The sequence below is a fragment of the Eptatretus burgeri genome, chromosome 15 (genome assembly GCF_056783735.1).
Source record: "Eptatretus burgeri isolate ZD-2024b chromosome 15, Ebu_testis_v1, whole genome shotgun sequence".
Lineage (NCBI taxonomy): Eukaryota > Metazoa > Chordata > Myxini > Myxiniformes > Myxinidae > Eptatretus > Eptatretus burgeri.
In genome coordinates this window covers 37,628,609-37,641,782 of record NC_140975.1, presented here as the reverse complement: position 1 = coordinate 37,641,782, position 13,174 = coordinate 37,628,609, and the positions used below count along the sequence as shown (strand labels likewise).

The following is a 13,174-nucleotide window of genomic DNA, read 5'->3' as shown; positions in this document are numbered from 1 at the left end:
TTTGATTAAAATTGAACATTTTAGAAATTTGGCCTATGTTGACCTTTTGGTCGATGTTGACCTCAAAATTAATTGGGGGTTGGGTTCAGCAACTTCATATGCAAATGGTCTTCTAATTTCAAGTCAATCAGATGAAAATTGAGGATTTCAAAACATTTGGCCCAATTTGGCTTTTTTGCCGAAGTTGATCTCAAAATGAATAGGAGGTTGAATTCAGCGACCTAACATGCAAATGGTCTTCAAATTTCAAGTCAATTGGATGAAAATTCACAATTTTAGAAACAATATAAAAAATTGTCCTATTTTGGGTTGACCTTCTGGCCTATGATAACCTCAAAAGTAATAGGTGGTTGAATTTGCTGACCTGCTATGCAAATACTGTTCATATTTCAAGTCAATCGGATGAAATTTGAGGATTTTAGAAAATTTGGCTCAAATTGCCCGATGTGGGCCTTTTCAGTCGAAGGAATTTTATGAAACTTCAATGCGGGACCGTCGCAGGGTCGGTGACATTAATCTCTGAAAATCTCAGAATGATCGGTTCAGCGGTTTGGGCTGGAGGCGAGCGGACAGACAAACAAATAAACCAATGTCACCCGCAGGGTGACCAGTATCTTGCCAAAAGGTGACCACGTGTGACTTCTTTGAGGTCACACCAAGGTGAACAGAGCTGCTATCCACCAGGAGCGACTCCTTGAGGAATATCTGCCTACGAGAGATTCCGATGAGAATCGTTCTACAGAGTAACCATGAAAAATATGCGTTTGCCTCATAACGTCACCAAATGACGTCATAATGTCTCAAGCTTGACATATCTAGAAAGCACTCATTGAGGTGTTCAATTTGAGGTACTACACGATATGGTTCCTAAAACTTGAAAATTTGACCTTGGGGTCAAATATGTTTGACCTTAGGCGCTAACCATGAAGGTCAAGGCCAATCACCACTAAAAATTAATCAGCCGAGCACCAGACCATGAACTATATTCCCATGAAGTTTGAAGAAGATCCGATCAAAATTACTCAAAAAATAAGGGTTTTGTCGACTCCCTTGATTTGCGACAAAGTGACCTTGACCTTTGACCTTGACCTTCAAAATTTTATGTGCTGAAAGGGACCTCTATAGGCCTCTTATATGTGAAGTTACAAAAATTTCCAATGATAACTGTGCTCTGCAGTGATTTATACGTGATTACAGACAAAAAAAAATAAAAAAAAAATAAAAAAAAACATATGAAGGTCAAGGCCAATCGCCACCAAAAATTAATCAGCTGAGTGCCAGACCATAAACTATATTCCCATGAAGTTTGAAGACGATCCGATCAAAATTACTCAAAAAATAAGGGTTTCGTCGACTCCCCTGATTTGCGACAAAGTGAACTTGACCTTTGACCTTGACCTTCAAAATTTTATGTGCTGAAAGCGACCTCTATAGGCCTCTGATATGCGAAGTCACAAAAATTTCCAATGACAACTGTGCTCTGCAGAGTGATTTATACGTGATTACAGACCAAAAAAACAACAAAAAAAAAACGTACAAGCTGACTAACATATCTTGCAAAAACTTCGTTTTGGCAAGATAACAAACAAACAAAAAAAAAACATATGAAGGTCAAGGTCAATCGCCACCAAAAATTAATTAATCAGCTGAGTGCCAGACCATGAACTATATTCCCATGAAGTTTGAAGACAATCCGATCAAAATTACTCAAAAAATAAGGGTTTCGTCGACTCCCCTGATTTGCGACAAAGTGACCTTGACCTTTGACCTTCAAAATTTTGTGCACTGAAAGCGACCTCTATAGGCCTCTGATATGCGAAGTTACAAAAATTTCCAATGATAACTGTGCTCTGCAGAATTTTTTATACGTGATTACAGAAAAACAAACAAACAAAAAAAACAAAACATAGAAGCTGACTAACATATTGTGACGTCCACGGGACTTGAACAGTCCCGCCAACGTAGAATGAGCCGAAACAATGGAGGCGGTTTATTTATTTATAACCCAAACATGGCGGTTCTACTCGCTCTACCACAAACGGGACGAGGAAGGTGGCACAAGTCACTTTTCACTGAGTTGATGATGTTTATTTGTTTTTATTATTGACCAGAAATAACAAGACTCAGCAAGAAGAGGGATCCGGGGCGATTCGACGGGATGGTGTGGGATCGGGCGTGGGGAAAAACACAGACAATTCCAATGAATATACAGATCTCAAACCCTCTAAGGCGCCAAGTACACACAGACACAGACACAGACACAGACACAGACACAGACACACACACACACACACACACACACACACACACACACACACACACACACACACACACACACACACACACACACACACACACAAAACGTAGCTATTTCTGGTGGTCAGGCTGGACCGTGGTGTGGACGCAACTGTCCCTGGATCGGCGTCGGACGAGCTGGCCTTGCTCTCGTCAGGGGGCAGGGAAACCGTGGTGCTGTCGACCTCCTGGTCTTGGCCCAAGTCCGCTCACAGCGGCCAGGGAACCAGTTCTGGCGCCAAGTTGCGAGCAGGAGAGGGAGGCAGGTCCGCCCGCCGTTCGACCCCGTACTCCGAGTCAGCAGAACCCCAGAGCCAACCAAGGTGAGGCACGAGGCTCAGCAAAGCTCCAAGACACGATGAAGAACACGATCGAATCAGCACAACAACAAGGACGCTCCCCGCGCAACAGCCTCCACACCAAAAAAACACGATCGTTTTGTCCCGATCTTCTTCCTCTTCCTTTTCGACCCCGAACAGAACCTTTTTATCCTCCTGTCCTCGTCACTTCCAATCGAGCCGTTTATTGGCCCACCGCCGTCGCCTTCTGCCAATCGTGATCACGGGGCGGAGCCATCCGCAGCACTGTCCTGTGACGTCACGGCCAGCCTCCAGAGAATACCAAAAGGGGTTAACGCAGACACACTTACCCTATTCCGTGTCCCTATCTAATTACGTGACAATGATCATTTCCCCCCTTGAAGAAATGAACATTTACTAGACAACTTATCACCACTGAATTGCTACTTATTACATCGAGATCTTGGTAAACTCGAACAGCATGGCATACCTAATTAAACATCCTAATTACCCTTTGAATGCACACCCCCCCTCAAATGTAACACTGCCCCCTCCTCTGGTACCGCAGCTCCTGCAAGGTATATCACAGGCGCTACCGTACCAGCCTTAACACTTACTGACTCACACCTAATTAACCTAACGAAATAAAGTAGGAGGGGCAATGGGCAGCGAGTCGCAGCTAACTTACCTATCCTGCTTAATGTACTACCCCCTTATGGCCTTATCCTCGCCTAAACAATCATTCGTTTTTTCTTTATTTTTATTTTATTTTATCACATGAGAGCACTGAGCAAAGTTGCATTCCATCTTCTGGATCATCGCTCTTGCCCAGCACTCTTCCAGTGATCTGGGGAGGGGAAACAAAAGGTTCCACAAAAACACAACACTTATACTTTACATTCCTACTCTAAGCCTTAACGACACTATTCACAGGATATTTACACTTGACCGCGTCCCCCAGTGGATGCTAATAGACCCAGCGTTACCTGGGGAGCCAATTTTCAAATTTGCTTGCCCCAAAATTATGCGGACATCATGCCCTTGCTGCACATGTCAAGTTGTGCAGGATCGAGTGGGACTCGTACATCTTCACAACACTCACACCATGGTCATCATCACATTTCTAGGTCATGGTCCTCATTTTAGTCATGCAGGCTGAATCCCGTCGTGGCCGTGGGGTGGGTTACCACAAGATGATGGGGGCATCTCAGGTGCAACCATGCCGACAGGTAAGCTTTAGTCCAACCCGGACGTTTCTCCGCCCCGCTCCCTTTGATTCCCACCCCCCTGGTAGCCATCAGCTCTAATCCCGTACAACACTCTGGAAGGGGTCTCACTGGCTCCTCTGGCCTTCCTGGGTCGCCAAGGTCCTACCCGCCTTGGTCGCCCAACCAGACCCTCTCCCAGTTGCCTCCAGACACTGTCACCATTAGCCACCAGGTGGTGAATCTCCTTGAAGGGGTCGCAATTCACGCTCACCGTGAGCTTCAGCAATCCCTGTGGACAAGCACATCATCCCCACCCACAAAACCCACATGACTCCCCCACTCCATCGGCCTCACATGTGACACCTGCATTTCTAACACTTCACCGACCATGACCTTCCCTGTTACCACACCATGTCCAATAAAAAATCAATGTGTGCACCATACATTTCACTTCTTAACTTAAAACAACTCACACAGCACTTCTCACGCGATCCACGCACCAGCCATTGGACAGCCACTTGTGCCCACTTTGTTACCAATTACCCACTGTCCCAATTGTCACTCTAAAACCCAGCAGAACTTACAAACCCATGCCAATTTTCCCACAATTCATTTTTTTCCACCAAAGGAGGGAACTTCGCCACAATCTCAGCAGCCGAGCATGGCCGTATTTGCTCAGCCCAATCTAGTCTCCCCGACCCCCGACAGTGATCTCCGGACCCGACCTATGAAAGGGCATCTCGGATAGACCTGGCGGTTCAGCAGGAGGATTCACCCTCTCCGAGTCGAAAAGTCTATTGGAGGGTCCCTCCATCGCCGGGTACCGGCAATATCGTTGCATGTGTCCTCTTCGCCCGCACCGGAAACAACTCCCCATAAAAGGCCCCCGTGAGTATCGGTGAAATGTCTCTTCCGGTTCCGGACCCCCTCGGCCATAATCGAATTGCTCTATTGGCTGGGCTGGACCCCACCGCTTTGGCGCAATAACTACCGGATTACCCTTTATCAAACTTGACAGTTTCTGGCAAATTTCCTGAAACATTTGGGTAATGCCAATTTCTCCCAGCCCCCCTCCCTGATCCTGGATCTCCGCCTGTCGGATCGTCACCGATGGCCTCTCTGGAACCCGACCCGGCCGACTCCACGAGGCCAGCCTGGCCGCGCACTCGGCCGCTCGGTGAACGGTGGGTGGATCCTGTAGCTCCACTAGCGCTCGGACCTCAGGGTCAGGAAGAGCAGCTAAAAATTTCTCTAGTGCCAGTCTGTCCCATGCCTCCACTGTAAGGTCCCGATACGCGATCCTGACTGATTGGTAAATGTCCTGTGCCAGCTCCTGCACTGTCTCACCCGGCTTTAATCTGCGGTGCTGGAGCTGAGCCCGCACCAGATCACAGTTTGCCGCGAACCCAAACCGACGGCTCAACGCCTCGCAAATGTGGGAGCTGGTCAACATCCCCTCCGCGATCACGTTTAACACGTCTGCGGCTGGTCCCCGCAACGTTGCCACCAAATTCCCTGTACGTTCCTGCTCATTCCACCCGTTTAGTCGGGAAATGCACTCAAATTGCGTCAGAAAAGCTTCAACGCTCCCTGACCCGTCAAAATTTACCAGGGGGATCACTTTTACGGTGGCCCGCTTCTCAGTTTCTCCCTTGTCCGAATCCAGCCCAGGGATCAAACACCCTTGTGGCTGCGTATCCAATTTCGGAGCCCACTGTGGCCAAAGATGTTTTGTGGTGAGGGTCTCATGGGTCAATTTTGCCTCCTGTTCCAAAACGTTGAATGGACCGATTCACCTCTTCCCGCAGGATCTTCTGGGCCCGCACAACCTCCTCCAAGGCTCCGTCGCGAGTTTGTAGCTGCTCCTCAACCAACCCGGACACTCTACTTACAAAAGACGGCTCTACCAGGCCTTTATCCAAGACTTCATCTTGGCTCATAATTTTATCTTGTTCATCCAAACGAGCCTCCAATCCTTTTACCTCCTCCGCCAAATTCATCCCTTGCTTCCTCAGCTCTCCCCACTCTTCAACTTGCAGCTGCATACGAGCATCCACACAGGCACGATGACGTTCCAGGCTTTCATCCACTTTATCAACCCGAATGTTCGTTGCATCAATTTTATCTACCAATTTTTTCCGTATATTTTCCCCCTCCAATGTAATTTCTACCTTTGTTTCCTCCAATCTATCCTCGAATTTACTTTGCATTTCCCCCAATTTAACATCCACACACTCCTGCATCTCAGTTTTCATTTTCTCCATCTTTTCCCCCAATTCATCCCTCATTAAATCAATCCGTGCACCCAACTGTTCCCCCATTACCCCCAATTGATCTGTCATTTCTGCCCTCTGTGCCGTCATTTCTGCCCTCTGTGTCACGAATTGATTTGCCATTTCTGCCCTCTGTGCCACGAATTGATTTGTCATTTGTACCGTCATGTCCCCTATTAAACGTTCCAACATTGTCTGGATCGACATCGCGCCGGTTTCCGGCGCTGCCGGCTCCATTACGGGTGATGAAGCACGGTCCACGCTCGGAATGGGGGAGGTTCCAACCCTACCCCCGTCTCTCCCTTCTTCCCCCGACTCGCTGCCAGACACGTGGCCTTCCTCCTCAAACATCTGCACATCCGCCATGGTGCAGAAGTCCCGTTTTCCGCCAATTAATTTAAATTTGAAAAATCCCGCCAAAAATTTCCCGCGCTCGCGCGCTTTTCTGTAGTAATTTTATATTCCAATTCGTGGTGAGATTTTAATCTTGGTATGTTCTCCCGATACCAAATATAATTTAGAGGGGTTCGAACATCCCACTTCTGACACCAATGTGACGTCCACGGGACTTGAACAGTCCCGCCAACGTAGAATGAGCCGAAACGATGGAGGCGGTTTATTTGTTTATAACCCAAACATGGCGGTTCTAATCGCTCTACCGCAAACGGGACGAGGAAGGTGGCACGAGTCACTTTTCACTGAGTTGATGATGTTTATTTATTTTTATTCTTGACCAGAAATAACAAGACTCGGCAAGAAGAGGGATCCGGGGCGATTCGACGGGATGGTGTGGGATCGGGCGTGGGGAAAAACACAGACAATTCCAATGAATATACAGATCTCAAACCCTCTAAGGCGCCAAGCACACACAAACACACACACAAAACGTAGCTATTTCTGGTGGTCAGGCTGGACCGTGGTGTGGACGCAACTGTCCCTGGATCGGCGTCGGACGAGCTGGCCTTGCTCTCGTCAGGGGGGCAGGGAAACCGTGGTGCTGTCGACCTCCTGGTCTTGGCCCAAGTCCGCTCACAGCCGCCAGGGAACCAGTTCTGGCGCCAAGTTGCGAGCAGGAGAGGGAGGCAGGTCCGCCCGCCATTCGACCCCGTACTCCGAGTCAGCAGAACCCCAGAGCCAACCAAGGTGAGGCACGAGGCTCAGCAAGGCTCCAAGACACGATGAAGAACACGATCGAATCAGCACAACAACAAGGACGCTCCCCGCGCAACAGCCTCCACACCAAAAAAACACGATCGTTTTGTCCCGATCTTCTTCCTCTTCCTTTTCGACCCCGAACAGAACCTTTTTATCCTCCTGTCCTCGTCACTTCCAATCGAGCTGTTTATTGGCCCTCCGCCGTCGCCTTCCGCCAATCGTGATCACGGGGCGGAGCCATCCGCTGCACTGTCCTGTGACGTCACGGCCAGTCTCCAGAGAATACCAAAAGGGGTTTACGCAGACACACTTACCCTATCCCGTGTCCCTATCTAATTACGTGACAATGATCATTTCCCCCCTTGAAGAAATGAACATTTACTAGACAACTTATCACCACTGAATTGCTACTTATTACATCGAGATCCTGGTAAACTCGAACAGCATGGCGTACCTAATTAAACATCCTAATTACCCTTTGAATGCATACCCCCCCCTCAAACGTAACAATATCTTGCAAAAACTTCGTTTTGGCAAGATAACAAACAAACACACAAACACACAAACAAACGGAGCCGATCAACATACTTGTGGAAAAAAAAATCCCAAATAACACACGTAGGCGATCAACGTACTTGTCCAAAAATTTTTTTTTTTGGCCAAGTCATAAAGGTCACATGATAACGTGAGATAGAAAAGAGAAGTGTAGGAGAGGCAACATGAGATGCTTCCAACTTGAGTCTGGTGCAAAATGATTTTCAAAGGGCACTTGACCTTTGACCTTTGATCTGTTGAAACTAAAGCATAATCAGTTCATCTTTGTATTGCAGTCCATACTTTTGCCAAGTTTGGTTGAAATTTCTTACGTGGTTCACAAGTTATTGAGTGAACAGATTTGTAATTAAAGTGCACAAGCCAAAAAAAAAACAACCCAGGCTCGGTGGCAGAATATTTAGAGTGTCTGCTCTGAATCTGAGAGAACGCCAGGTCGAACCCTGACACAGTCATGTCAAACACTTAAAAAAACTAAAAGGGCACTCAGTATAGCCCATACTTCCGCCATGTAATGCCTGATCCACGAGAGCATATCGGGCCCAATACATTTTTGAGACATCGTGCTGTATATCATTTTTGGCCCATCTCTCAATGGTGAAGAATCACTTAAAAATTATTGGATCCGAATTAAGATCTTCACAAAAATTTAATCAATTCTTCCTTGTCGCACACCCAACGTCTCCACAAAGTTTCGTCTGAATCCATTCACAATGTTTTGAGATATCATGCGATATATCGTTTTTGGCCCAATCAATGGTGAAGTCGTCAGACACTTTAAATATTCTAGTCGTCAGATCCAGATCCGGATCTTCACCAAAATCTAATAAGTTCGTCATTGTCACACATCCAACCGGTCCACCAAATTTCATCCGGATCCGTCAACAACTTTTTGAGATATCCTACACACAGACAAAGAAGCAAACAGAAGGGGGGGGGGAGGGTGAAAACATAACCTCCTTCACAATCGTTGGTGGAGGAAATGAGATGTGCTGCTTCCGTGCTTGAGGTTCCACATTTCAAGCAAGGATACAAAATGGACAAACAAGCACAGGTTGGCAACCATTTCGCAGGCTTTGATTGGCCTCATAAATGGCCTCGTTCATTGAAGCTCTTGGTAAGGGAACTCATTAATATAGCAACTTATTATTTACATGCAGAGAGAAAATCTTCTAGTGAAGAGTGAATGGGGTACATAATGGTGGTGGTGTGGTGTCGGTGTGGAGTGAAAGGGGTACATAATGGTGGTGGTGTGGTGTTGGTGTGGAGTGAAAGGGGTACATAATGGTGATGGTGTTGTGTGAAAGGGGTACATAATGGTGGTGGTGTTGAGTGAAAGGGGTACATAATGGTGGTGGTGTGGTGTTGGTGTGAAGTGAAAGGGGTACATAATGGTGGTGGTGTGGTGTCAGTGTGGAGTGAAAGGGGTACATAATGGTGGTGGTGTGGTGTCGGTGTGGAGTGAAAGGGGTACATGATGGTGGTGGTGTGGTGGTGGTGTGGTGTTGGTGTGGAGTAAAAGGGGTACATAATGATGGTGGCGTGGTGTCGGTGTGGAGTGAAAGGGGTACATAATGGTGGTGGTGTTGAGAGAAAGGGGTACATAATGGTGGTTGCGTGGTGTCGGTGTGGAGTGACAGGGGTACATAATGGTGGTGGCATGGTGTCGGTGTGGAGTAAAAGGGGTACCTAATGGTGGTGGTGTTGAGTGAAAGGGGTACATAATGGTGGTGGCATGGTGTCGGTGTGGAGTTCAAGGGGTATATAATGGTGGTGGAGTGAAAGGGGTACATAATGGTGGTGGTTTGGAGTAGAAGGGGTACATAATGGTGGTGGCGTGGTGTCGGTGTGGAGTTTAAAAATGTGGTGGTGGTGTGGAGTGAAAGGGGTACATAATGGTGGTGGTTTGGAGTAGAAGGGGTACATAATGGTGGTGGCGTGGTGTCGGTGTGGAGTTTAAAAATGTGGTGGTGGTGTGGAGTGAAAGGCGTACATAATGGTGGTGGTGTGGAGTGAAAGGGGTACATAATGGTGGTGGTGTGGAGTGAAAGGGGTACATAATGGTGGTGGTGTTGAGTGAAAGGGGTACATAATGGTGGTGGTGTTGAGTGAAAGGGGTACATAATGGTGGTGGCATGGTGTCGGTGTAGAGTTCAAGGGGTATATAATGGTGGTGGAGTGAAAGGGGTACATAATGGTGGTGGTGTGGAGTAGAAGGGGTACATAATGATGGTGGCGTGGTGTCGGTGTGGAGTTTAAAAATGTGGTGGTGGTGTGGAGTGAACGGGGTACATAATGGTGGTGGTGTGGAGTGAACGGGGTACATAATGGTGGTGGCGTGGTGTCGAAGGAATGGAGGAAAGTCCATGGACCATTAACCTGAGTCCTGAGTCCGATTTTAAAAGTTATTTTCACAGATCAGTTCAGACGAGACGAAGTTGATGAGTTTCACATGGTCGGTGTTCGTTAAACAGCGAAGTTCATGTAATCATCGGAATTAACTTTCAGATTAGTTTTGTAAAACTTTTGCAATCTCCGGTAATGTGATACAAATGGAGAGGAAGAGGGTTCACCTCTCATGTTTCCATCCACACACCTGTAAAAGCGCGAGCAGGGCTGAGATAAACTTACACAACAAAAAGCACGAAGGTGGTGATGATCAGAACCCACGTCGTGGGCGACAGAAAGCCGAGAAGTTCCAGCGCCATGTCCTCGTTTATCCGTGACGCACGTACCGCGGTACCAAGCCTCAATGACAATGCAAACTCGCTCTTTAATTCCAGGAACAAGTTTCCTTTCGTATCAATCAGTGAAATGGGGGGTGGAGAGCAAGCACCGTGGGATCTCATTGGTCATAACGTTCAATGACGTCACCCACAAAAGCCGAACCCCCTACAGACTGAACAAGTTCTCCCTTCCGAGGAACTTCAACGCAGGGAGGCCACCAGGCTCCTCAAAGCCTGCGCTACGATTGCCAACCTATGGTTGTTTGTCCGTGCTGAGCGTCAAGCAAGGACATAGCACGTACAATGTTTTTAATCTTTGGTATGACTCGTCCGGGGTTCGAATCGCCAACCTCCCAGACTCAGATGGACGCTCGAACCGTTACAAACACCGAGTGTGAATCAAGAACAGATTTCAACATTTTCTAACGAACAATGGGGCTCAGAGGGAATGATGGCTCAGTCAACCAATGATAGAGTTATTAAATTATATATATATATATATATATATATATATATATATATATATATATATATATATATATATATATGTATACATATTGTTGCGGATTCGTGCCCGCCGGCGTGCGAACGGCCACGTAACTCGAATCGCGGCACGTCGCCCACCGGACGGACAATCCCGTCGTGACCCTCTCGGACTAACGCCGGGAACTAGTCACGGGTGGACCTTTCGGCCTCACCACGATCGTGCCAATCGGCCCCCCGCGTGGGATAGGGTTGCTCGCCAAATTCGACCTACCTAAGTACCCACACGGAGGGTAGACCGGGCGATCGCACCTCGCCGCAGGTCGACTTCGGACACGGGCCACTTTAAGCGACCCGTTCCGTACTATCGGGATAACCGAGTGGTGTTATCGTCGGCCTCGACGGTTCGATTAATTATTGGGCGTATTTAGCCCACTACCAACCCTTTACGTGAAGTAAGATGGAGATTCAATAAAGGAAAAGACGAAGCGAAACGGGAAAACAGTTCAACATAAAGCACATTTATTTCGCGATGAACGGAAAGCACACATACACAATTACACCAAAAGCAAATGTAAAAGAAGACGAAGAAACACACAATAATGCACAAAAAGCAAATGTAATGTATAATGCACTTATACAGTTTTACTTCACAGACGGCGCCGACAACACATATACTCAAAGCAAAAGAAAAAGGGACCACCCTCCACTATGAGGGGGCAGACGGCCTGGGGCCGAGACCACGTCGAGCCTACCCGTCTGGTGATGAGCCGCAAAATGGCGCTGGCGCCCCGACTCCGCGGGCCTCGCTGGGACTGCCTGGTATGGGGTGGGAACGGGGCCCCCTTCTCGCACTATCTCAGCGCGAGGGGAAACAGGAGGGGGGTTGTTGATGCTCGGGGGAAGGAGGATATCTCCCTGGCTCGGGTCCCGCGACGAGCGTCTCCACCACGACCTCGGTCGCGTCACCGGCCTCTCCTCTCCGCAGCTCCCCGACTCCGACACGAGCACCCCCTCGACTGCCTTCGCCGCCGCCACCTCTCCAACTCTCCACAGCTCCGTCCAACCGCCTTCTCCGACTCCTCTCTTGACTGGCTCTTCCCAACTCAACTCCGAACTGAACTTGACTGACTCAACTGCGGGCGAACGCGGCCCTTTATAGCCCCCGTGGCTTCGCTCCTTCGCCTTCGACCCTTTACCTTCGACCCTTCACCTCTGGCTGGCTCCCCATTGGACCGAGGAAAAGTGGGCGTGAATGCTTTTTGATCCATGAATTTGCATATAGCGATATTACTCCAACGCACCTGGAGGCGGGGCCAAATCGCCCCACGCTCGCCGATAGGACGGAACAGAAGTGGGCGTGAGTCGTCTTTGATCCGTTTTCTTCGGAAAGGCTGTGATGTTTCTGCACACGCTGCTCGGTGCGCACCCTGCACGAGTCCAGTATCGGTGCCCACAAGCGGCGCGGAAATGGCGGTGATGCGATGGTTGCGAGAGCGAGATGTGACGGTAAAGGTCGTGGCTGTTGTTGTGAAGCCGCGTTGCGGTTGGTGGTTGTTGTGTGATGGCTGTTGAGACATGGTTGGTGGTGGTAGTAATGGCGACTGGTCCAAAATAAAGATAGTAAAAGAAAAACGGCTATCTAGAAGGGTCGCAGCCCGCATGAATGACATTTATTCCCTCTAAACAACGGGTTTGGGCCTAACTACACATATACTTACAGAGATATCTCACCTAAGGGACCTGAATGGTGGTTTGCGAATTTCGTCAACCACAACACTATATATATCCTGCTGTTGGTGCAGTGGTGAGGGCAGTGGATTGGGATCCAAAAAGTCCTGAGTTCAAGCCCCGTTGGGCCACTGAATTAATACACCAGGGGGTTGACAGCCTGTCATCCTTCCGAGGTCGGCGAAATGAGTACCAGTGTACTGGGCCGGTGTATACCCCGGTTAAAATAGGTGTACTATATCCCTGTGTCGTAAGAGGCGACCAGGGTTGCATCAAGAAGGGCATCCGGCGTAAAACATGTGCCAAATCACTATGCGGATCATACGGATGATCCGCTGTGGCGACCCCTAACGGGAGCAGCCGAAAGAAGAAGAAGAATATATATATATATATATATATATATATATATATATATATATATATATATATATATATATATATATATATATATA

At 48.0% G+C, this 13,174-nt stretch overlaps 1 protein-coding gene across 2 annotated transcripts in view; it reads right to left on the bottom strand.

The window, feature by feature from the left end:
• Window positions 1–10,608, bottom strand: part of LOC147011941 (cytochrome P450 3A24-like) — a 111,258-nt gene extending 100,650 nt beyond the window's left edge. Inside the window, exon 1 of one of the 2 annotated variants that reach the window (XM_085857720.1) lies at window positions 10,414–10,608. In XM_085857720.1, the coding sequence (XP_085713846.1) occupies window positions 10,414–10,490 (77 nt within the window). In that variant the 5' untranslated portion in view covers window positions 10,491–10,608. The remainder of the gene's footprint in view (window positions 1–10,413) is intronic. The other variant, XM_085857721.1, reaches the window with a different exon arrangement.
• Between the last annotated feature and the right edge of the window lie 2,566 nt (window positions 10,609–13,174).